This window comes from Rhodamnia argentea, chromosome 11 (assembly GCF_020921035.1).
Source record: "Rhodamnia argentea isolate NSW1041297 chromosome 11, ASM2092103v1, whole genome shotgun sequence".
Taxonomy (NCBI): Eukaryota; Viridiplantae; Streptophyta; class Magnoliopsida; order Myrtales; family Myrtaceae; genus Rhodamnia; species Rhodamnia argentea.
In genome coordinates this window covers 13561308-13585611 of record NC_063160.1, presented here as the reverse complement: position 1 = coordinate 13585611, position 24304 = coordinate 13561308, and the positions used below count along the sequence as shown (strand labels likewise).

Sequence of the window (24304 nt, the reverse complement as noted above, 5' to 3'; positions counted from 1 at the left end):
AATTTGAATAAAATTCAGTAAAACACTTTTCAGAGTCTTCAAATATTATACACAGTTTTTTTGAAAGTTTCTTGGGTGTTTCTTATTAACTAAAAATTAAATAGAAAAGTCAACCAAAACACAACTCGTAATCGTAATGCCTTCTCATGTCGCCTATTGACTTTCCCACAAATTTAAACTCAACCCTTTGCGTGCATGACATCAATGAAGAAAGAACATGGGCCGTGTCTTTATGAAGCCTCTAGTCCTTGACCCTAGAGGTGGCCAAATGGACCTGTGGGCCCGGAATCGGCCCGGAACGGGCCCGTGGACTGGCCCGGAACCGGCCCGTTGACCGGGCCCACGGTTCCAACCCGGTTTTATAAAAAAAAAAAAGGAAGTAAGTTGAGTGAAAAGAGCAATTAGGCTTTGGAACCGGCGGTTCCGAACCGGAACCCGAACCGGCCCGGAACCGGCGATTCCAAACCCGGAACCGGAACCGGCTCTTCAAGGGCCGGTTCCGGTTCCACCTTTTTTTGGAACCGGAACCGGCGGTTCCTGAGCCGGAACCGGCGGTTCCGTCGAACCGGCCATCCCTACTTGACCCTGTCCACATAATTATTTAGCTTTCCGATCCCGTTCATTTCGTGAGGAATGAATGATTTATGAGAAAAAAAAAAATTGATCGTATGTACCACTCAAAAATACGAATGAATGAAAAATATTTTTGTCATCCACGAAAATATTTCGACTTAAATTATTATCAATATATAACAAAAAATATTTTTTATCGATCTATTGTTTCAAACTATATAAATAATTATTTTTCATAGCATTCAATTTTTATTTTGTTGTTGTTGAAACAAACCGATGCCGTTCTTTTCAGAGTTTCGTGATTTCGAAGTTGGACAAGGAACCGCACTTCGCGACAGCAAAATCATGTTGGTGAATATCCCGAGGGAGAAAGTGAACAGCCGCCCTTTATCGGTTTTTTCTCAATAGCTCTTTTGCTTTTCTTCTTTCGGTATTTTTTTGGCGGGGGGACCAATCGCTTTTGACTCCTTTAAGGTAATTTCCCCCACGCAAATAACGCATTCTTCGCCGCTGATTTGCTAAGTTTTATTACGTATCTTTCCCGCTAAGTCTGTTCAGTTTTACGAAAGTCCGTGATTAACCCTATATAAATATTCATTAATTAGACATTTAAACCGAACCTTTATCAATCGGTTTCTTTTTCTTTTTCCTCGTATTAAACTCTTAGGCTGCGTTTGGTCGTCCTTATAAAACTCGGGATAGGATATGTCTTATCCTATCCCGTGTTTTGTAGGTGTCCCGAATAGTATAATGTCGGATATAGAGGAGATATAACTCGGATAAAAAAATCGGAGGGGAGGGGGTATGATAAGGTCGGATATGATTTCTCTTATCCGTCATATAAAAGCTAACTTTTAGAATGATGACAACTTTCTTGTCTCATTTGTTTCTATTTTCATTTTATTTTTTATTTTTTTTTGCAAAGAGGTTTGAAAATCTAATAAAATGTGTATATTTTCAAGTTTTTTTTGTGTATGAGAACGTTATTTTTATAGTAATAAGATCAGAATATTTCATTAGCATCACGTAGGGGCATATATGTCATTTATATTGATATGTAGTTTCTAACAAATGTAGGATATGATAGGATATAAGAATATCCGACTTTAAATCCATGATTCACCAAATAGTGGATATGATATGGCCAAATCCCTAGATTTCTTATCTTATCCTATCCAATCCTATCCCGACCGAAAATCTCGACGACCAAACGCAGCCGTGCTACTATTATCATATCTCCCAATCAGGTGATGGGACATCCTTAAGAAATGTACGAAATCTCCCAAATAAATGAATCCTAAGCAGCATCTCTTATTGTCCTTGACTTTCTTTATCCATATCCGTGCTATTATTATCGTATCTCCCGGTGTGCTTGTTCGATATAACCATGTTCGTATTTTCTATTTTCACGCGTAAGGCTGGGCTTATCACGCAAAAGACTATATACCGAATTATATTTTGTATATTGTTAACTTGTTTACTAACGGTATGAGTTTTGAAGACAAAAATATTGTTTCGATAATTATGATTATGATCTGACCCATAGAGACCGGCCCCACAAACATTATCATTTTCACAAAAAATTATCAAGTGTTTCCAATCTAATTATATGCTTCAAACTAACAATAGATTTCGCGTTTGAGGTCCAAGTAGGAGTAGCCTCATGTGAAAATCTAGCTGCCTACTCGCTCGATAAGGCTTCGTTCGTTTTTCAGAATTTTTTTTTTAAATTCATAGGAAATATTTTATAAGAAGTAATTTTTTAGGAAAATAAAAATTATTTTTCAATGTTTAGTTAAAATCTATAAATGAATTGGAATTATTTTCCATCGTTTGGGAATGAAAATGTGCTTTTATTTTCCTAAATAGACAGGCACCATTTGATTGCTAGTAACTTGGGTATAGACAGTGGGAGAATCAGGCACATGCACCGGAGTCTCGAGACCTAGGTGCCCTTGCCTAGGTCCTCGGTGCTCTGGCTGGCCCACATCCATCAAGGCAAGGACTAGATCCATGAAAGCCAAGCAAGGACACCGATGCCCCATGCTTGGATCCTCGACGCTCAATCCCGAGTCCATGAAGGTCGGCTCAAAGTCTACACAGGTTGGACCGAGGATCTCGGTACTAGTGCTTGGATCCCCAGCCCCGGGTCTATCAAGGCTCGGCCTAGAACCCCGAGCGTGTTCCACACTTGGGCCCGATCTCTGTGGACCCGGGCCCAAGTACCGAGGACTCGGGCATGGACATCGGGGTCTTGGCTCGCTGCCAAGGACCCGAGAATTGGTGTTGAGTTTCTCATGCCCAACGTAGAGTTTTTGATCTAAGTGTCAATTATTTAGTCACATTTTTAAAACTCATTCCTGAATTGTTAAATATGAATTATTTTCAATACCAATTTTCAATTGGCTCAATTATTTAAGCGATCTAGGCGCTGAAATACGAGGAAATTATTTTTTTTGGAAAATAAATTTCGCGAAACATGGAGCCCAAATATATAATCAATGGACCGCCAATTTTGATTATGATTGTCACGTTTTCTCTTTTGGATGCTACTATTTGCTCATAATATACTAGTTTACATTTCTTTTCCTTCTTAATTTAATGACTGCTACATTAAAAATCGGCTCAGATTAATTGTGTTTGGGGCCCCAACTAGCGGGAAGACTGCCCTAGTTCATGCATTTAATATATCACACCTATTCTTCCATCTTTGAAAACTCTTGCATTTGTAAAACTTTTAATTCTGAGCTCGTGCTAGCCTGCTGGCAAAATAAATGTCTACATTATAAATGCCCTTTACTGAATTATTTGACTTCATCTTAACAAGACAATACAATTTAAAAAAAAAAAAAAACGTAAGTACCGCAGACAGAGTTCGAAAAGAACAGTAGCACTTTCTCGAAAACAGCATCATTAAAAAGGTCACGTTAACAAGCGCCGCGTAGATACTAGTCAAGTTATCTACAAGCTAAAGAACATCGTGTTTGAACACACGTCGAGAATTGAAGAACTGTACATTTTAGCAACGTCATTTACGTAAAATTAGGAAATTAAATGTCCAAAACATGCTTAATGAGATTTAAGAATTGCCCAATCAACACTCTCCTCCTCCTCGTCCTCCTCGTCCTCCTCCTCCAACTTTTTGCATGCTCAAAACTTTGCAGGCCCTTGTCAAAAAGTGGGCAAAAAAAGGTCGTGAAAAGCAATGCAGGCCGAGGTTAAAAGCCAGCTCTTTTTTCTTTTTTGGTCGCCAAATGTCCCAACTCCCATGATTCCCTCTCTCTCCCTCCACCGAGAAGAGACATCATTCGAGTCATCCGATAATTCGATAGCTATGGATTTGCCCAACTCATTCTGAGATTCACTCGCTCGTTTCGTGCGTTATTGCCCATGCATGCGCGACAAAACGAGAGAGGGAGAGAGACGAATTCCTTTCTTTCTAATCCTACGTTAGGTCGATCATCAAAGATGGTTAGGAGTTTTTTTAAGTATGTGATTTGACTTAGTGTATAGAGTTCTACACGCATCTTTGCAAGTCCGATGTTCGCTATCGGGAAATATCGCGATTAGCAGCCCCGTAACGGAACCGTATTAACTTGCCCTCTTGGTTTTCCTCTTAATTTGGGTGTCCGCTATATGGTGATACCTGAATTAGGCCTCTTCCGTCGTGTCGATTTGGCTTGCCCAATTTAGTCCCTGATAAATTGCTCGTGTGCGCGATTAAGAAGTTTTCAAATGATATTTATGCCAAGAGAGTCTCAAAAGCAATTTTTATTTTTTTTTTAAAAAAGGAGACTCGAACAAAAGATGGTAGGTTGTTGATAAGCATCTCGGTTGCTCAAAACTATACCCCTTCTCGTATGCACATCTTGACAAATTTTGATTTATAATATAGCACGCGCCGTATTGGACCGAAATGGAATTACGATCGTTTGGTGATAGACTCATTTTGAACGAATACATACTGTAATATACAACCCTTTTTTTACATGGGGTCATTGTTTTTTATTTGTGCAAATATGACTTTATGAGTTAGTCGGGATATTTTAATTTATTAGGAATTTAGGAGAGAACAAAACAACTACAAAACCTTAGATGAGACGATTAAGCGTCTCACATTCTCACGGTTGACGGCTTTTGTAATCGGACAAACAAAAGCTTGAGTTCTCGAGAAGGGCCGGCTCCGAAAAGTCGACATCGGTTGCCCCCGAGCCGTTTGTTTCACGTGTCGTGTCGTGTCGTGTGGCGATTGGACGATGCTCTTTCCACGTGTGAAACCGGTCTTTTTTGAACCTCCTTACTTTCGAGGAATACTTTGCTCTTATCCTGTTTTTCGATTTTTACCAAGAATTTTGAATGTTGAAGAACGGATTAGCAAGAGTCAACGGGGCATTCGGTCCCGTCCATGGAGGGGACATAATAAACAATGAAAACGGCCCTAATCGTCTTTAATTGACCTGCTAACGTTTCAAAAAAGAGTGGCCCATGCCCAAGAAACATGTGGCCAATATAAAGACAATTAACGATCTTTACACTCCCTATCGACGTGTAAATGTACTATCATTTTCCGACTTTTAATTCGTATAATTAAATTCAAGGAATATTTATCCGACGCCTTATGTCTTCCTTGAATTTTTTTTTATCTGCTCAATTGGGTCCATGAATTATATTTAAATGTGCAGCGCCCACTGTCTCGTTAATAATAAGGCTGGCGTGAACGGGAAATATTTCACGCGCGAATTAGACGTTGTGACATTTCATTTTGAAAATGCCAAAAAGTAATACGCGTTCACATCTGCTCCAAGAAAAGAAAAGACAAAAAAATCATAGGAAACAAGCATGTATAAAGCAAGCAAGCCAGGATAAAATTCAACAAAATATTGAACTTTTGGTTTTTTATACTTTAGGCAAAACATAAAAGCAAAATACATGTGCAAAGAAGGAGGAGCAAAAAATAGGATGCACCAGCCGGGAATCGAACTCGGGTCTGTACCGTGGCAGGGTACTATTCTACCACTAGACCACTGGTGCTGATGGTAAGAAAGGCGATTTAAAATATATTTATCAATTGACGACAGGGCCTTTTTCATTTCTGTTCCGTTCTGTTCTGTTCCGCCTCAGCAGGAAAACAACCAGCTAAATGACATGCTTCACTTGAAGAACAGTGCAGGAAGCTGAAAGCATTTTGGACTGGTAACATGTGATGTGAGTCTGACACGATTTGCGCGAGCAGGCACGTTTCCTGAGCAGTTGATATGCTAGAATGCGAACAAAATCGAGAGAGAAACGCGCCGGAGACGTCGCTTATGATGAATGTAGAGCTGGTCATGTATGTCGATGCTTTGCCCGTGTATCCATTCTGGTTTTAGTCGAATGCCCGGAATTGGGATCGGTATGAATTTTATTCGAGTCGAAAGCATCGTCTGCGAGTTCTGGCATTATGCAAAATGAATGAAACTGATACATTCTTTAGGACACCAAAGGAAGAAGGAAAAGCTACAGCTCTTTTCATCAGTTAATACATGCTCAGTGTATTTCACTAAGCTCTTCCTAGTGCAGTTGGTGTGGAACCTATCCTATGGGCTTCCCTTGGACCGTCGTTATTGAAAGAGCGAGAAAAAAAAAAAAAATCCGTTCCTACGGATGAACTATTGATGATTACAAGGAGGAAGAGGGGCGCCGCAGAGTCCTGGATTTCCCGAAAAGGCGGATGCGGGAATATTGGCCTTATGAGGAGGGATTCTGCCACCTAACAAATTGTCCGAAACGTCGAACTCCTGGAGTCCCTTCAAGTTCAGTACCTCTTTCGGGATCCCGCCCCTCAATTTATTCCGTGAAAGCCGAAGTGTACTCAGTGCCGTGGCATTGCCAAGTTCCACTGGTATTTTGCCCGATATCCCATCATTCACAAGCTCCAATGTCATGATCTGGCTCAACTTCCCCAAGGACTTTGGTATAGATCCTCCCAGCACGTTGTCGGACAAAATCAATGATGTGATCGAGGTCATTGCCTCCATATCTCCGACATTCTCATCGATCGGGCCTCGGAACATGTTGTTCGAGAGATTGATGGAGTTGAAATGCCCGAGAGGGTTCTGGACTCGTTTCAGGAACACGGAGTTAAGGCGGCTGGTGAACCTGTTTGAATGGAGATCGAGGTCCATTAGGAGGGTAAGATTCTTGAACTCACTTGGAATTGGCGAGTGGAAACCGTTGTTTGATAAGTTGAGAAAAGAAAGGTTGCTCATGTTTCCGACCCATCGTGGCAGCTTCCCGGTCAACGCGTTGCTCGATAAATCCAGCGTGGACAGAGACGAGGATGATAACCACCTCGGAAGGGGGCCCTCGATCCCAGTCTTTGCCAGAAGCAGACTGAAGAGCCTCATTTCTTGAAACCATCTCGGTATGGTCACTAATCTTAGTGGATTGCCAGAAAGGTCTAAGCTCTGCAGGTTCTTCAATTTCGATAGCTCGGTCGGGATCGGGCCGGAGATATGATTTCTCGATAGATCAAGGCTCTGGAGGCTCTGTAGGTTCCCGAAGCTCGAGGGTATTCGTCCCACGAAACGGTTGCTAGAGAAGAAAATGTCGGTGAGGGTCGTGAGGTGGCCGATTGTGTAAGGCAAGTTGCCACCGAGCATGTTGTTCTCTAGGATCAGTCGTTGAATCTTGGTAAGGTTGCCAATGGAAGCCGGTATTCTTCCCGTCAACTTGTTTTCCGATAACCGGCAGAACACCAAGGACCCGAGTCCTGAAATGGAAGACGGGATGCTTCCGTGTATCTTGTTGCTGTTAAGGTAGAACAACACCAGCGATGAAAGCTCGCCGATAGAATAAGGAATTCGTCCGGTTAGTTGGTTTTCGGACATGTCCAGATACTTGAGATTCCTGAGGTTGCCAATCTCAGAAGGAATACCACCAGAGAATCTGTTCTGATGAAGATCAAGCTTGATCAGCATTCCCAATTTCCCAATGGAAGACGGGATTTTCCCAGACAATCTGTTTCCCGACAGGCCTAATTCGACGAGTGACCTCAACGATCCGAAAACAGCCGGAGGAACGGATCCTGAAACACGGTTATCGCTCAAATACAGCTTGTTCAGCCTGCGAAGGTACTGGAAAGTCCCCGGGATCGGCCCTGCGAGCTTGTTCGAGTCGAGGAAGAGATGGATGAGGCGCGAGAGCCTCCCGAGCTCTGGCGGGATCGGGCCTTGCAAGTCCTTGAGATTGCTGAGATCGAGAAGCTGGAGTGAGGTCAAGTTCCCCAGGTACGGGGACAGCGAGCCGGACATGTACGTGTCCACCGGGAAGCCGTCGTCGCCCGAGGTCAGGCCCGGGCGCGAGACATTTACCACCCGGCCGGAGGAAGGGTCGCACGTGACGCCGGCCCAGGAGGCGCAGCAGTCGGACGACGGAGTCCACAACCGGAGGAGATTGGAAGGGTCCGACGTGATCCGGGACTTGAAGTGTAGCAAAGCTTCTCGGTCCGCAGGGTGGCATGATTCCACGGTGATCAGGGCGCGGAACAAGGTCGCGGAAACCGCGAAAAGTAACGGTATCGGCGACATCTTGGGGCGATTGATCGAAGCACGCATCTTGGAAGGAGATCTGGAAGCGTTTCGAGCAGCGACTGAAAAAGGGTGTGGAAGATATGTGTGTGTGCGCGTGTCATGTGAGATTGGTTAATGCGCTGAGCAAGTGTGCCATTTTTTGTCTGCTCTGGCCAAGAATCACGAGCTCGCTGCCGGGATTGCAGTAAAATAACATATCTTTGGCCTAAAGCATGAGTGTTAGGTACGACTTGGAAGGAGGAGGAGGAGAAGAAGAATTCCCTCGGTAAAGACGGAGAATGGAGGAGGAGGAGGACCAGACCAGAACCATTTTTAACAGCAGATGACAGTAGTTTCTGTCTGCATTCTCTTACTCAGGTTTCGAGGAACTGGGCTTGACTTGGTGAATAAATAAATTAGGTGGCGACATTACTATTTGCCCGAGCATCCTCACGAGGATCTTGAGCTTCCATGACCAAAGAGACTTCTCCGGGAGGAGCAAAACCCTATAAGACTGCTGCGTTTTGCTGGTGCAAGCAGGAGCAGAACCTTAGCCTACATTGTCCAGTGTAATTTCCTTTGCTGTTCACGAGGAAAGCCTGGGTTCCCTTGTCCTCGCGCGGCGGTCGCCGGGAGAGGGAGAGAACAAAAGGGTTCGGGTCCTCGTGAGCTCGAGGCGGGTCGTGATCGGGGATCGATGGACCATCATCAAGCATTTTTTTCCTGGCTTAGGAAGATAAAAAATTCAGGTCTTTTTCGGTGCTGTTGTTGTTGCTCAATCCGCACTACAGGGTTGGTTCCCAATTTATTTGCGAAACAGAGGGTGGTGTGGTGAATTTGGGGAATGAATCTCGGCGGTACATACTCCCATACGCTCAATTGTCAACACATGCTGCTGCTGCTCTTCTTACGTCTTGGTCTCGTGTGATTTGATTTTGCATGATCTGCTCACTTGACCAATTGATGTTACGTGGGAAACTTTATGGTCGAGCAAGTCAATGGGATTGCTTTATGAATTCCAAGTTCGAGATGATCACGCGACTTTTCTAAATTCTTCAAAAGATTAAGGGAAAAAACCACCAAAAATCATGAACTATGTCAATTGTGACACATTTACCCTAAACATTTTTTTTGTGACACAAAAAATCCCAAATTTTTACAAAATATTTTTTTGTGACATCAAAAATCCTAAACTTATATTCGTGTGACACATTTACCTCAAAAATTTGAGGTAAATGTATCGCACGAATATAAGTTTGGAGTTTTTAGTGTCACAACAAAAAGTTTGGGGTAAATGTGTCACACAAGCACAAGTTTAGGGTAAATATGTCACATGCGTACAAGTTTAGGGTTTTTTGTGTCACAAATAAAAGTTTGGGGTAAATGTGTCATAGCGGATATAGTTTAGGATTTTTAGTGGCTTTTTCCCAAAGATTAACGATATGTTTCAAAGATTTCAAAAAAAAAAAAAAACTTGTTATGCTAGCAAAATTCTTTATAATTTTTTTTTTTTTTGAAAAATCCTTTGTAGTTTACCTGCCTAACATGATGAGCTTTTTTCATTGCCCAATGATGAAGAAAGTCCAAGATAATTGCGCTCTCGTTTCCAATATTATGGCGTGAAGTCCTATTAACAATGTTTTTTGTTTTGTCCTCCAAAATGGTTCCTTGAAATACAACTTTAACGTGGATTTTGAATAGAGGTGAGCAACTGGGCTTGTTCAAATAGGGAAATAGACCGAACCGCCCTTATCCGACCGGTTCCAAGAAGAAACGGTCCAATTCTAAGTTCCGAACCCTGGAACCGGCCTTTAAACGATTTGGTTTCGGTTCTTATGTTAGAATCGCAGGTTCAACCCAAGAACAAAACTAGTCTTATACGCCTTATTTGAGCAAAAATAAAAAAAAAATAGTGAGATGTGACTAATTAAACCTTACTAATCATAGGAAAAAAAAATATTTTTTAATATCACGTTATAGGATCATTACAAAGCAAACTCGATTCTCGGTTAGAATCTGGAATTGGCACGAAACCAACCAGTTCGGTTCTAGCCAGTTTCCAAATATAACCGGTTCGGTCCTCTAATCCATTTTTCAGAACCAAGGCCCAAAGAGTATGGTTCGGGTTCCGATTTCAAAATTGACCCACTTTGAAACCGATCACCGTTAATTTTGATGTATTTCAGAAACACAAGAACCTGATGACACTATTATCCTGTCTCAAATGTGCTTTTTTTTTTTTTTTTTCTCTAACAGGACTTCCATCGTGGGAGTCCGAGGCTGAGGTTGAGCAAAATTTACGTGAGGCCTTGGAATGATAAGGTGGAGACTATGTTGGAATAAACGGAAGGGTATAGAGAGGATACAGTCAGGATGTCGAATTGCAATATCGGAATTATCCGAGAGCACATAAGTATGAGACTGTCTATGTAAGATTATATCTCGCCTTGCATGCAACGGAGTTGTCGGAGTAACCCCATTTTTCTTCAGAGCACAGGCTCTTGGATAAACCGTGGGCCAGCTTTCCGGGTTGATTGGGCCCACAAGTTATTGGGCTCTTACCATGATGGGCCGTGGATCAATCCCGAGGCAGAGGGTGGGGCCCAGGATAAGGATATATATCAACAGGACACACAGTCCGTACCGGCCCGTGCTCTGACGCGCCTCGTATCGCGTCAGAAATGACAGAAAGTGACAAAAAGAGAGGCGTCTCTCCTTTTCATGATTACACCAGCATTACCGCACAGAATCTTCGTAAGTCATTTAATTTAATTTTAATCCCGAGATTAGCGTAATTCTCGCTTAATTTTGCTCTCCCCACTTCCAATTTGGCCCCAGACTCTTTGCTTGTTCTTCTTTTTCGCCCACAAACGGAGACGAAACGAAAAACCGAAAGGATTATATCATACATTATCGCCGACCACGTAGACGTAGACGTACACAGAGTTCAAGGAATTACAGGGCCGAAGCTCTTGCACTCCGCCTCCGACCGCTGATCACCGCCCTGACAGAAGAAGAACCGGGCCGGGCATCTGTACAGGCAGTTCCCCGCCAAGCTCACCCTCACCTCCTCCTCGCCGCCCCCTCTCAGCCCCAGCAGCGGGCCAGGTATCGGCCCCATCAGGTAGTTCCCGCCCAGCAGCAGCCTCTCCAGCCGCGCCGCCCCCTGCGCCGGCACCGCCGCCCTCAGCGCGTACTCCGTCGGTATCAACCCCGAGAACTCGTTGTTCTCCAGCGCCAGCGCCGACAGCCTCGGCATGCCCGCCATGAACGTGGGGAGGAACCCCCTGATCCGGTTGTTGCTCAGGTCGATTGCGATGAGCTCGCTCTGGGGAAACAGAGAGATCGGGGATTGTATGGAGTCGAAGCCGTTGGAGGAGAGCGTGAGCTGCTGGAGCGACGGGTGTGTGAAGAGAGCGGAGGGGACCGGGCCAGCGAGCTTGTTGTGGCTCAGGTCGAGGACTTGGAGCGAGCTGGCGAGCTGGAGGGTGTCGGGGGCTAGTTGTCCCTCCAGGGCGTTGTTCCTCATCGTGAATTGGACGAGGGATGGTGGGAGCGATCGTGGGACTTCGCCGGAGATTGCGTTGTCGCTTGCGTCCAGGTAGAGCAGGCTGCCGAGAGAGCTCAGCGCCGCCGGCAACTCGCCGTTGAGCTTGTTAGATTGAACCTGGAGCCGGGTCAGACTCGAGAGGGCGCCGAGGCTCGCGGGGATCGAGCCCTCGAGCGCGTTGCTGTCCAAGTAGAGCTCCCCGAGGTTAGAGAGGGAGGAGACCGAGTCGGGAATCGGGCCGGAGAGCGAGTTGCGGGACAGGGCGAGTCGGCTCAGCCGTGTTAGGTTGGAGAGAGAGCCCGGGATGGGTCCAGTGAAGTAGTTGCCCGAGAGGTCGAGGGTCTGGAGGTAAGGGAGGTCCCAGGAGACGGAGGCGAGGGGGCCCGAGTAGCCGGCCTGGTCGAGGGCGAGCTCGGTGAGTCGGCTGGCGCCCGAGTCGTCGGTTGCGTCGCAGCGGAAGCCGCAGGTGAACTTGTCGCTGAAGAGGGCGTCGCAGGGGTCGGCGGCGGCGAAGTCCCACGAGGCGACGCACGAGCCGGGACTCACAGAGCTGGGGTCCAGCGCACTCTTGAGCTGCCTCAGGACCTCCGTGTCTCCCCAGTAAGTGCCCGCGCTTGCTCCGAGCAAGAGCGACAGTTGGGTCGACAGGAAGAGCAAGATCACGGAAGCTCGAGAGAAATGCGGAGTACCCATTTTTGGGCAACTGAGGGGCGATCAGCTGCGAAGCTCCTCCACAAGGAAGAAGATAAAGAGTAAAGGCCAAGAGTGCTCTGCTTTTGCAGTAGAGAGAGAGAGAGGGGCGACAGGAGAGGGAAGTGATGGGCTCTGGACCGTCCGATTGAGGAGGATAGAGTGGGGAGCGAGAATTTAATGGGTGGCGAGAAAAACAGTACAAACTACAAAGTGGGGAAACAGCATTGGCAATGGCAGAGGCAGAGGAAGAGAGAGAGAAAGAGAGATGTCTTGAACTCAGTGATCTTTATATGTGAGTGGACTCACGGGAAAGTCTGTCAGAGCCCTCTCTCTCTCTCTCTCTAGTCCTCGAGCTCAAATTGCCATGGTGGATTTGAACTTATATGTGTGTCTTGTAGCGAGGAGAGGAGACGAAGAATAATAAAACAGAGGGTGGTGGGTCATAGAGGGGACTGGTCTAAGTGGCGGTTCAATTCAAACTTGGGACTAGGAAAAAAAAAATAAGGTTCTGTTCGAGTTGTCTCGAGGGTAGTTAGTGTAACCACCTTAAATTTTCTCATTCATAATGATGCGAGATTATGCTACCTACTGGGCCCACGACGGGTCCCTCATTCATGGCCTGGAACATCAGAAGTAGTAGTAACTCCCCACACAGAGAGGAAATGCCCACAAATGATGCGAGAGGAGGAAATTTGGTCATGCTCTTTTGGTTATAAGATGCTTGACCTCCTTCTTCTCTCGATTCCGAAATCGTGTTAGTATTTTGGATCCAAACTTCCGAAGTGGATATATGATGGGGGGACCTCATGGGATTGAACATTCGACATGAGGGGCTCAGCAGCGATGGAAAGTGCAAATTGCTAATCCCCCTTTACCAAAAGAACTCAACCGGATCCTCATGCCTTAACTACTTCTTTTCGATCCATACTGTTCGCTTTTTCAAGCTTGCATGGCGCTCTCCCGGCCCAGCGACGCCACAGCAAACAAGCCCGGCGGCAATATCTAATCACTTTTTCAACCGGAAGGTAACGTTGCGTTTCATTTACCCTTGCTCTCCCTTTCTCTGGGTGGGCTGAGACAATAGAAAAGGAGAAAGGCCGAATGATTGAGTTGGGGGTGGATGTCTTATAATCGAACCACTTCTCAAAGGATCCTTCAAGCTTATATGAGTCCTGATTCCAATACCTAACGCTCCGGAAGCTGCTTGGACACTCAAAGCAAGTCTCATCATTGAGACTTTCAATAATTGGAATTAGAGTCCCGTTATGGGTGTTTCGCGAAAAAAAAAAAAAAAAAAAGAGCGATTTAAAAAATATTTTCATAAAAATAATCACTTACATCGTTTAGAAAAAATTATCAAAGAAAAATGATTTCATCATTAAGAACAATCTATGCCTAACTATTTTGATAGGCGATGAAAAAATTTCCTATTTATTTATTTTTGTAAATGATATAAGCGGTTATTTTTCGAAAAATATTTTTTCAAATGACTCATTTTTCACGAGACGTACGCAACGGTATCTTACTTTTTTTATATTCTTATTACAAAGGGATCCGGTGCCGAATACCATGGGTCCCCGTCTACAGCTATTCTTGGCTGTATGTCGATCGGATATACCCCGAAATTCCGATTTCTTGTTTCTCTGATTTGGAGAAATACCCTGCTTTCCCTTTGACTCTGCTCTTGACTTTCGATTTCGCGCGCTGCCGAAATCTAAGCGCGACTCGCGAAGAGCACATCGGTTTTGCTTCTCATGTCGAATACCCATCACGTTTCGAAACTTAAACGATTTTTATCCTTACTTTAAATTAGCATCTCCCATTTGAATGTGCCCAAATTACCCCCACCCATAAAATATCCTACCCACCCATTCTTTCCCCCTCTCCCAACACCCGCTCCCACCCGTAGGTCCAACACCGCGCATGTCCATGTAAAGTGGGCAAATGCGCGAGGGCAAATACGTCTTTTCAGGTTGGGAAATGCCAAAAAAGAGTGTGACCATAATATTTAGGGAAAATTCCAAATAAAAACTTGGAGGACTATTCTTTTCTCAAATAAAAGCCTGAAGTGCCCATTTTATTTCAAAGAAGGACTTGACCGAAGATCATTTTTGACTTTTACCATTTTAATTTTTTTTTCTTTTCTTCTATTTTCTTTTTTTTTCCCTTTCTTTGCCTACTTTTTCTTTTTCTTTTTTCTTTCCCCTTTCCCAACCAACACCGGCCTCGGGCGAGAGCCACCCATGCCGCTATCCAACGGGGGTCGCCGTTGCCTAGCCCTCGCCCTCGCCTGGGATGGCGAGGTCGGCATCGGGCGAGGGTTACCTTGTCGAATACGGCGAGGCAACCCTCGCACGACACCGCCCTAGGGGAGGACGACCCCCGCCCGATAGCAACGTGGGCAGCCCTCACTTAAGGCCGGTGATCGCCGGGGAAGAGGAAAGAAAAAGGGTAAAAGGAAAATGAGAATAGAAAAAGAAAAAAGGACAAAAATTTTAAACGGTAAAAGATGAAAATATCATTCGATTAGGCCCTCTTTTGAAACAAAGAACGCACTTTAGGCTCTTATTTGAAATAAGGTTCATTTCGGGTTCTTATTTCAGGTTCTTATTTGAAAAAATCAGAGCACTTCAATCTCTTATTTAAAATTTTCCCTAAGCTTGACATGGGAGGAAAAGTTGAGATGGGTGTTAAAGGTCCCAAGAGGTCAGATCGAAAGCGTTCTCTAAACGGAGTGCATCTATATCCAACTCTAGAAAGGCAAAACTCAATGCGATGCTAACATCACAGCAAATAAATTTCATGCATCCAATCCTATCCTCGTTCTTCATATAAGAGTGACATAGGCAAAAATCTAGAGAACAAAAAAAAATTCATTAACCTCTAAGAATGAACTCAATGATTGACCATATGTATAAGAAGAGAGAGACGTAACTGAGTATCGTCCACTATCAAAAAAAGATGGCCAATGCCCAATTGCGCATCAAATAAGAAGTGTTCCTCGACCATTTCTCTTTGCTTTTGTCTTTTGGCCTTGAAATGACTGCACATTCAAGGCAAGGGATCTAGATAAATCTGTCATCTTGGCATCTTGTCTATGGAAGTATCGAATAGAGAGTAAATTTCCTCCTCTCATCAAAGAAGGTTACAAGCAGATGAACTTACCCATCATCAAACCATATTGCTCGGGGACCCCTATGGTGACCACTCAAAGATGCGATTTACTCCTCGGCTTTCTTTGGCGAGCTTCGCCAAGTGGTGCCTCACAGATCTTGCATTTATTCCAAATGATAGTTTCATCCCTTTCACCTGTCAATTATTATTGGAAGCACAACTTTCAGTGAAACTCGCAAAAGCCGGCCCTTTGATACATGGGCAGAGCGTCCATTTGCAAAAGCGGACCTACAAATATGAGTTCAAGCAGTCCAAAACATATTCCAAGGACGATGGTACCTCAATCAAGCAGTTTGTAGTAAGATGTACGTGATTTCCACCAGAAACTGTTGTCCCATTCACAAATATTGAACTCCTTCCGAGATTCTTTAAAAAGAAAGTACCATCTCTCTCCAGCTTGATAAGAGCCTGAGTAAAGTGAATATTTTAGTCATCCAAATTTCCAGATTCGACTTAAAGAGCAAAGAGACGTTTAAGAGCTACATGGACCTATGAAACAGAAGGATATAGGAAATTGATTCTTTCACTCTGTAAACCATCAAGCATCTGTGAACTGTAAAGACAATTACCGATAAGCCAATACCTATTATCACACCAAGCAACCACATTCAAATAATAAAAAAATAATGTCTATCCTGTGCTTACAAGTGCCAAGAGCATATGAAAGCTAGAAAAATAATGAAAAAGGGTGTGTGTCAAAAGCATGAGATAGACCAAACTACTCCACCTGCCGTCTAGATATTTTGTTAGTTCCTCCTTCTCTTCCCAAGTCAATATCAACCTGAAAATCCTCTGTTTCCCTGCCAAGTACGACCTGAAAAGCAGAAGCATTTCTCAATTCAATATAAAGAAAGGTGACAATCAACAGGCCAATAAGGAGTTGTATTAAGCATACCGACCAGGCTAACACTGCATTACAGCAAATAAGAATGTTTCACAACTGGTGCAGCCTAGGACTTTTAGAACCTTAGAACACCACAGTTAACATCCCACCAATTATATAGTTAATAAGCTGATAACTGTCAAAATGGGTAAGTTCAAATAAGGCCATGTGGCACCTAACAAAAACTTTATACTAAAAAAAAGGAAATGGTAGAAATTGATCCGTTAATATGCATAAGAAACTTTATCACCAGAAATGTGTCCCTCAACATGTTATAACCTGTAGAATCTGGTTTGTTCTGACACTTACAGCTAGGTCTGGTACCATGAGCAAGGTCTGTCTTGCAGTAAATATTACATTATCAGCTATACTATGAAACATTCGACTGCTTTGAACATGTAACAACTTCATCAAAAAGCTTACAGTTCCAATGTCATGCATGGGCACAATAAAGAAAACTGCAGACGGGACGGTGATGCTGCAACAAGCAACACAATTCATTGCTAAATAGTTTCCTGTACAATGTGGTCAAGGGGATTGTTTTCGTTGCTTTCCCACCCTAGACTGCTTAATCTTGCACTATGCTTTCTTGGGGTTTCTTTGAAATCACAGTGCATATAAAGATTAAATGAAATTTCCAATTAAAAAGACTCACTAAGATCTGATTGAAGAAATGCTCCACTTGACATGTTCGCAAGTGCTTTATGCGGCTCAAAGCAATAAATGTAGAGGATACTTCAGGTATCAGATAGCATTAATCATAACTCAAATCGAAGGTTCTAAGTTTGAATGTGCAAAACAATCTTAAGTATTCACACAAAAGCAGATTATCTTAGTCCCAATATTTAATGGACGTGATATAACAGCATAGATTCCAGTTGGATATGTAATTTGCTGTTACAGGACAAATCGTATTGAGAAAAGGAAGTAACTCCATATAATGCTTACAAGCCCTTGAGTTAGACTATCTGCAAATAATGATCACCTCATCCTTCCTGATATAATGCTTTGAATTCTGGCCATATAAAATTGCAAGTGGACCTCCTGAAGCAACTGCTTTTTGTATGGAAGATCGAGCACATCGCTCCAATCGAATGATGGACTCCCTTTTATCCTCATGTTGATACCTGAAGACTGAAAACTTAAACAAAAAGAAAGAACTGAGTTTTTGTTGTATAGCACGGTTTCCTTTTCCTATGAAAGGGAAAAGAAAGCTTTAATAAACAGTCACTTTTGCGATAAAATCTGATCATATTTCAATTAGTAACTTGTACAGTTGCTGAATCCTTTGACTAGAAAAAGCATTGACGAATACCGGTTATGAAATTAGGATGTGTACTGGGTGACAAGGGAATGAATGTCTACACATGGAAGTCCCTAGGGAAGCCAAAAGCAACAATGAACTTTGTTGTGCCCAAATCCAGCTGTGTTACCTGCTCCATTAACATAAGAATCTTGATCATCTGGATACAAATCCATGCTATGTATCTGAAATTGAATGTCAAACATTTGAAAGAGGTGAGACATATATATGCAGGTATGCAGGCATGAGGGGGAAGGCAATAATGCACAAGGCGGATTGCAGTGCCACAAGTGAGCATGCACTCTGTCTGCGCGCTCGCACTCTTTTTGTGCATGAGCATGCGTGCGTGCGTGCATGTGCGTGTGTGTGTGAGAGAGAGAGAGATATTCAAAAGTGCAATCATCAGAAAATACCATTTCCCCAATGTCGGGAAGCTTAGAATCATCATAATCACTTTCGCACTCTTCGTCATCGAGTCTTGACAGAGTACTGTCTAATTCATGAATAACAGATAAACTTGAAGATCCACCACCTGAGAAGTCATCCATTCGATTACATTCTTTGAGGGACTCGCCCGTTAGTGATTGCTCTGTAAAATTTTGATCTTCAGGTTCTCCGTATAAGGGACTTGCCTCTACAGGAGCATCAATTTCCTCTGTGGTAACCACAATAGCACTTTCAATATTGGGAAACAAAGTTTTGACTACACAACTAGCAGGGAGCTTGCTTGAACCTTCATCTGGCAGTTTGTGTTGTTCCACTAATTGATAATTTATGGAAGTATCGGGTGGATTTTCTTCTGCCTTGAGGAGGCTTATTTCTTCCTTGCTTTCATTGATAGCAGGTGTGGAAGCATCACTCTTGGAGTCTTTATGGCTTTGACAAATTACAGATGAAAAAGGTGCCATGGATGAGGCTAAATCATCATTCCATGGAATGTGTGGATCCTCTCTGTTCAATGAGCATACCCTCATTTCATGAGAAATTTCTCCAAGAACACGAATAGATAATTCATCAACTTCTAAAGAATTCAAACTGTATTCTCTGCATTGAGCAGGCTTTGATGCGTCAGAGACAACAGCAGTTGCTGAAAATTTGAATTCCTTACTTCCAAGACACATCTCTCTATCCAATTTTGGATCTTGAGCTAAAAGAAAAACATCTCCTTCGTGTCCATCATCATGATGGTTCATCGCATGCCTGTACAGTCTATCAGAACAACCTTCATCATCATCTAAATCTATTTCACTCGCCATATTTAATACACAATTTGAGAGATCAACGTGGTCATTTTCTGAAGTAGCAACAGATACATGAACTTGACCATTGGTAAGCTTGTCTGGCAATACCTGTCCTGAAATTACAATCTTATCATGCTTTGATGAACTTACGTTCAGACTGTCCAACTCATCATGAAGTGCATTCCTTTTATCACCTGCAATCACATTCAACAGCTCTTGAGCTAAAATTTCCTCAGTTTTTTTTGACGAGTTATGGGAGGAGTTACTCTCTGGGTGCGCAGTCGGTAGACTTGATTTACCACGAATAAAGCAATTCCTGAAGTCAGCACAATTTTCACATATAGAACCACAATTATGAGCATCGTCTTTTTCAGAAGCGTAATCACCATCACTTTTTCCTGATTGCTTGACTGAGAGGAGTGGAAACTCTCCAGGATGACCAATGTAGTAATCCTTTCCAATAGAATCATTTTGCTCACTTGCTTCAGTTGGATCAGGATTCAGACCATTTATCTGCTGCTGGATGCCCATCTTCATATCCTGAACTAAATTATCGCTCATAATGAGGTGTTCATAGAAAAAATCTTCGAAACCCTTGGGAGACTTAGCTTTGAGAAAATGAGTAAAATGAGGAGCACTATTTTGACTGTGCATTTGCTTACTCCTGACATAATAAAATCGACAGGCATTTTGAGATTTTCCTTTTGCTTGAGTGTCCATTTTTTCTTTGCATCCCCCAGATCTCACACCGGAGAGTTCAAACTCAGCCCCTCTCGAAGAAGCCTCAGCTGAATCAGGACTTGCACGTCTGAGATGCTGGACGTCCGTCTTGATATTCCTAACTACGTGATCGCTACTGATAGGGTGTTGATAAACAGAATCTTCAGAACCCATACTAGCTTCGGATGAATGAGAAATATGAGGACTGCTATTTTGGTTGTGCAGTCGCTTCCTCCTTGCATAACAAAATCTCCAGGCACCTTCAGATTTTCGTTTTACTCTAATATCCACAGTTTCGTTGCATCCTCCGGATCTCAAACCGGACAATTCGAAGTCGATGCCCGTAGAGGTTACAGTTTCAGCTGACATTACGCGGCCAAGGAGGAGCGATTGTGGACTGGCATTGAATGTTCTAACACTGAAGTTCCAGGGTAGAAGTGGAGTGCTTCTCTAGAGCTCACGATGTTTCGGGCAAAGCACCACTAGCTACAGCATGAACACAAATAAACACTTCCATATTTGATTCCACTGTGTGCACGACATAGCACATCCACACGTATAAACCCACCGTCATTATTTCACATACTTACTGATCCACAAATGCACATACATTTTCCATCGTGCCAAGCCAACTCGAAGCACAATTCAACGTACACATGCAATTTGGCGAAGGTTTAATTTCTCAACAACAATTGGCAGAAAGGTGCATTGCGTACACACCTCGGAGAACTTCAACACGAGCGGAATCAACTATCAAACACATTTTCCGGCTACCCAATCAGCAGAACCAGATTTTAGCTGTCAACCGCGACGCGACATAGCCGTTCAACCGTTGCCGACAACGATTTAGACATCCTATCCAATCTCCGCCGTATCTGAACCGGCGAAGCCAGCGAAGATCGTCAAAGATCAACCAAACGCGACTTCCATTTCAATCAGCGGAAGGCGACCGCGGACGGCATGTTACTCCGCCCATCGGAGACGAGAGTCAAGCAGCGTACCTGAAAATCTCGAGGGAGGAGGTTCTGAAGCAAGCGCCGCCATCCCTAGCAGAATTCTCTACCTCGAATTTCGAAATGAGGAGAGAGAGAGAGAGAGAGAGAGAGAGAGAAGGTTGTTGCGATGGAAGCAGCGCGCGACCAATTGGAACGTGTTCAGTTTTACCGGGAACTGCAGAGCGGGAAGAATGGAAACGACGACGTTTTTAAAAAAAGCCAGAATGAAAATAAATTTTAGCGATTTTTAAATTATGCTGATTTTTCTCGTGTTCTTTATAATTGAGAATTCTCAAACTAATTACTATAAAATGTGCTTGAAAATACGTTATATTACTTAGGTTATAAAAATTTTGGTGACACGATATTGCTATTCGTAGCATTGTTCAAACGTGAATCACTGGCGTGTGGTCTCTATTTCCTCTCTTGTATTAAAATATATAGGTTTGCAAAATTGTCTATGGTAGCCATAAATTATTATTTTTAAGTATCATTAATTCAATATGGAACATAGAAAACTCCTCACAAATAATACTTCTTTTGTTTGACTTAACCGAAACAAATGCTACTTATCATTTGAATGTCATATTTACTCCTTTTTTTGAGTGCCCTTTCTAAGACTACATTTATTTTTGTAGAAAACAAATAAATTGATAAATATTTTCATACAAATGATCGCTTGTGTAGCTTGAAAAAAAATTAGAAATTAAAAAATATTTTTTATTATCGGTAACAATTTATGTCTAAATATTTTCTTGGGCGATGAGTTTTTTTTTTTTTTAATTCATTCGTTTTTGTAAGCGATATAAGCGTTCATTATTAGGAACAAACGCAACCTAAGTATGTTTCAAGAACTATGGCGCAAATTTTAGGTGCTTAGAATTGAATAAAGTCAAAATGAGTCCAAATCATCAAATTCAAATTAAGCAAATAATTCAAAGTTATGATTAATGTAGGCAACACAATGTATTTAAGGTAAAAATTGTTTGGTTCCCAAAAAATAAATGACTTGAAATGCATTTTCATAAAATCAATCGCTTCCCACCCTTCCCCCTTGCAAAGGGGGAGGTGGGGAGTTCAATTCTCTACCTTCTCGGGGGGGTTAGGGATGGAGAGTCAAGGACGCGTGAATGAGAGAGCAAGGTTTCATAATCTGCACATAGCGCACACAGTGTGGCTTGTAAAATAGAATACGATAAGATAGAATAAGATAAAAAAAAATCGCTTGTATAACTTGAAATAATTAGGAAACGAAAAATGTCTTCGTTATTGGCAATAATTTATCTCTAAAATTTTTCTTAGACAATGAAAATACTTTTTGTTCATTTATTTTTTGCAAGTAATACAAGCGGTCATTTCTAAAAAAATGATTTACAAATCATTCATTTTTCGCGAAATAAATAGAGCCTAAAAGTTACTTTTCTACCAAGAAAAACTCGTGATGGACTCTTACTTGGCTATCGCTAAAAGACGGTTAATGACAGGTCCAAATTAAGTAATCCTCCCGTGAGATCGTTCTATCAAATGAAACCAATCCCTGTGAACAAAAACCATACCTCGTTGGAAGAGCGGCGTTGTTCTAAAGATCAGAAGGGCAGGGACTCAGCAAAATACCAAAAGAACAAACTCTGGAGTTTCCGATAGTTTAAGGTTGCCTTTAGCCTTCAGACCAGAAAGAGGCCGTTTTTTCCGTTTACCGAGTCGCCGACAGCCGATGCGTAAGTGGTGACGGCGTCCACAAACCAAGTAAAGCCAGCGCTTACTGTTACAAACCTTCCCAAGGTTCTTCGAAAGCCTGTTTCATCCTTTCGATTTTTCTTCTTCAATTCATATTGAATTGTGATGTTCTGAACCATTCACGCCATGACAGATAGCATCAAATTCCGTCATCGAGTGCGAAAATACAAAGAAGGCGGCTCTTTCGCGCTGCAGCTGTGCCTCTAGAGGAGCTAAGTAATTTGCCGGAGCCAGACGAGCTTTCAGAGGAAACTATATTTCTTTTGAGATGGGAAAGTAGAGGCAACTTGCTTGTAATGTTCAAAGTTAGGTAGAAGGTGTAAAAATAGGACGGGGATCCCTCTATCCTGTATGATGCTTTCCTCCTCGGTGTCTCGACAGGTCTCAATCTTTTACGACAACCTCATTTATGTAAAAATCAATGGTTGAGAATTATCGAGACAGGAATAGAAGATCCACCCCCCTCAAAGTGTCTTTATCTTAGCTCTAATGTGTGACAATAATGCACCAGCAACTGCAAAGCGAAGTTGCTGTGTCGCCCTATGTATGTTCCCCGACCACTCCTGATAGATCGAACACGTTTGGCAGTTAGTAATTCAAATTCAGGGGGAGATTGTTTCTTTTTCACAGCCGATTAGCTAGATGTAAAATCTAGAGAATCCGTGAGACCAGCCTCGCAGTGAAGGGACCGAGGTGGAGAAGTCTACAAGATCGGTGAATAAATTCTCCTCTAGGTAGGGAGGAAGTCGGGACATCGCCCGAGCGCGCACATGTCAAGTTGTGCATAAACCTGGTACAGCGGACCGAGCGGAGTACTCGTTTGGAACCGCCCTGCTGAGTTGATTCAAAGGTAAGCATCCTTTGTCCACTCCAAATTATGAACTCTTGCTTCAGCCATTATTTTGTTGAAGTATTTAATATCTGAAGATTATTTGATAGCTTCAGAATTCGAGAACAGATGCCTACTTTCACTAGTGTTTTTATTTTTAGGCAGGAGCAGAAATCTTCAAGAACAAATTACGTATTGGGAGCAAGCACAACATGGCTATATTCTCTTGCAAGGCTCAGAAGCAATCGATATCTCTTGCAAACCCTAGGAAAACCTCCATAGCTCCTCTATCGCAAAGTTCGGATATGTATGGTTTCCCAAAAATAATTTTTGAGCAGAAATGATTTTTTCTGATTCCGTTCTCGAAAATGGTTTCTGAGTAGAATGACGTATTCGATAACTGCACAAAATTTCCATTCCCAAAGTATAAAAAGAACAGAAATGCATCTAGTACAATCCTAAAAATTTTAATTATAAAAATGTTAGTGGAGGAGACGGGGATAGGCGATCGGCCCTCTGCCGGCGGTGGGAGTGGTAGAATCATGATTGTAAAGAGGAGTATTAAGTTACATTGAGCTTGTTTTTTTTAAGATGCCATTGTTTCTCTTTTTGTTCCCGAATACAAAAATTTGTTCCTCGGGGAACAAACAAAAAAATCAATTAACATACGCAAACGAGGTTTCTATTCCTTTTCTATTTCGGAGAACAAAAGAAGAGAAAAATAGAGAGTCCGAACCGAGACCAGACATATCCTTCTACACCAATAATGTTCCTCACGAACAGCCCTAGGCAAAGTAACCTCAGATCGGTGGAAGTGAGACGTGATTCAGCAGCGAGAAGAGATGGCTCGAAATGAGGTAAAAAAAAGATATTTAGACCGACGGCATTCAAATCGTGGATCTTGTCGTGGACGACCAAAAAGCAGCCGACATCGAAACCCTACTCTACTCCACTCACGAGAGCCCTTCTTCTTCCCGCTGATGCAGCCAACAGTTTTAGCTACCCAACAACCCCTCTTTTCACCTCCCTCTGCTTCTATGGCAAAAATTTTCTCTT

The 24304-nt window shown here is 42.8% G+C and overlaps 4 protein-coding genes and 1 non-coding gene across 8 annotated transcripts in view; 1 reads left to right on the top strand and 4 right to left on the bottom strand.

Annotated features, from left to right (window-relative positions):
* The first annotated feature begins 3290 nt into the window (after nucleotides 1–3290).
* Nucleotides 3291–24304, top strand: part of LOC115736252 (transmembrane protein 53-B) — a 391123-nt gene continuing 370109 nt past the window's right edge. The window contains exon 1 of the mRNA XM_030667851.2: nucleotides 3291–3301. The gene's annotated coding sequence lies outside the window, so the exon portion shown is untranslated. The remainder of the gene's footprint in view (nucleotides 3302–24304) is intronic.
* TRNAG-GCC lies at nucleotides 5534–5604 on the bottom strand. Its single transcript has one exon. It is a non-coding gene; the product is annotated as a tRNA-Gly (tRNA).
* LOC115736293 (probable leucine-rich repeat receptor-like protein kinase At1g35710) lies at nucleotides 5946–8777 on the bottom strand. Its single transcript, XM_030667916.2, has 2 exons — nucleotides 6145–8777; nucleotides 5946–6077 (listed from the first exon to the last, which is right to left on the bottom strand). The coding sequence occupies exon 1, from the start codon at nucleotides 8166–8168 to the stop codon at nucleotides 6222–6224; it is 1947 nt and encodes a 648-aa protein (XP_030523776.1). The 5' UTR covers nucleotides 8169–8777; the 3' UTR covers nucleotides 5946–6077; nucleotides 6145–6221.
* Nucleotides 11008–13015, bottom strand: LOC115736294 (receptor-like protein 35). Its single transcript, XM_030667917.2, has one exon. It carries the CDS (start codon nucleotides 12364–12366, stop codon nucleotides 11071–11073), a length of 1296 nt encoding a protein of 431 aa, XP_030523777.1. The 5' UTR covers nucleotides 12367–13015; the 3' UTR covers nucleotides 11008–11070.
* LOC115736291 lies at nucleotides 15068–20804 on the bottom strand. 4 transcript variants are annotated; one of them, XM_048272712.1, is made up of 8 exons: nucleotides 20689–20804; nucleotides 18140–20562; nucleotides 17857–17911; nucleotides 17409–17557; nucleotides 16268–16354; nucleotides 15820–15948; nucleotides 15537–15675; nucleotides 15068–15459 (listed from the first exon to the last, which is right to left on the bottom strand). In XM_048272712.1, exons 2-7 carry the CDS (start codon nucleotides 20054–20056, stop codon nucleotides 15562–15564), a joined length of 2451 nt encoding a protein of 816 aa, XP_048128669.1. In that variant the 5' UTR covers nucleotides 20057–20562; nucleotides 20689–20804; the 3' UTR covers nucleotides 15068–15459; nucleotides 15537–15561. The 4 variants fall into 4 exon arrangements, with proteins under 4 accessions (XP_048128669.1, XP_048128668.1, XP_048128667.1 ...); XM_048272711.1 differs by having other exon boundaries at nucleotides 18140–20173; nucleotides 20256–20792; XM_048272710.1 differs by having other exon boundaries at nucleotides 15068–15411; nucleotides 18140–20792.

Coding starts and splice junctions, on each gene's coding strand:
- LOC115736293 (XM_030667916.2), bottom strand. CDS start 8,168: ATGCGTGCTTCGATCAATCGCCCCAAGATGTCGCCGATACCGTTACTT.
- LOC115736294 (XM_030667917.2), bottom strand. CDS start 12,366: ATGGGTACTCCGCATTTCTCTCGAGCTTCCGTGATCTTGCTCTTCCTG.
- LOC115736291 (XM_048272712.1), bottom strand. CDS start 20,056: ATGTCAGCTGAAACTGTAACCTCTACGGGCATCGACTTCGAATTGTCC. Junction 17,558..17,856: donor TTCTTATGTTAATGGAGCAG/GTAACACAGCTG, acceptor TTAAGTTTTCAG/TCTTCAGGTATCAACATGAG. Junction 16,355..17,408: donor ATTATATCAGGAAGGATGAG/GTGATCATTATT, acceptor TCTGCTTTTCAG/GTCGTACTTGGCAGGGAAAC.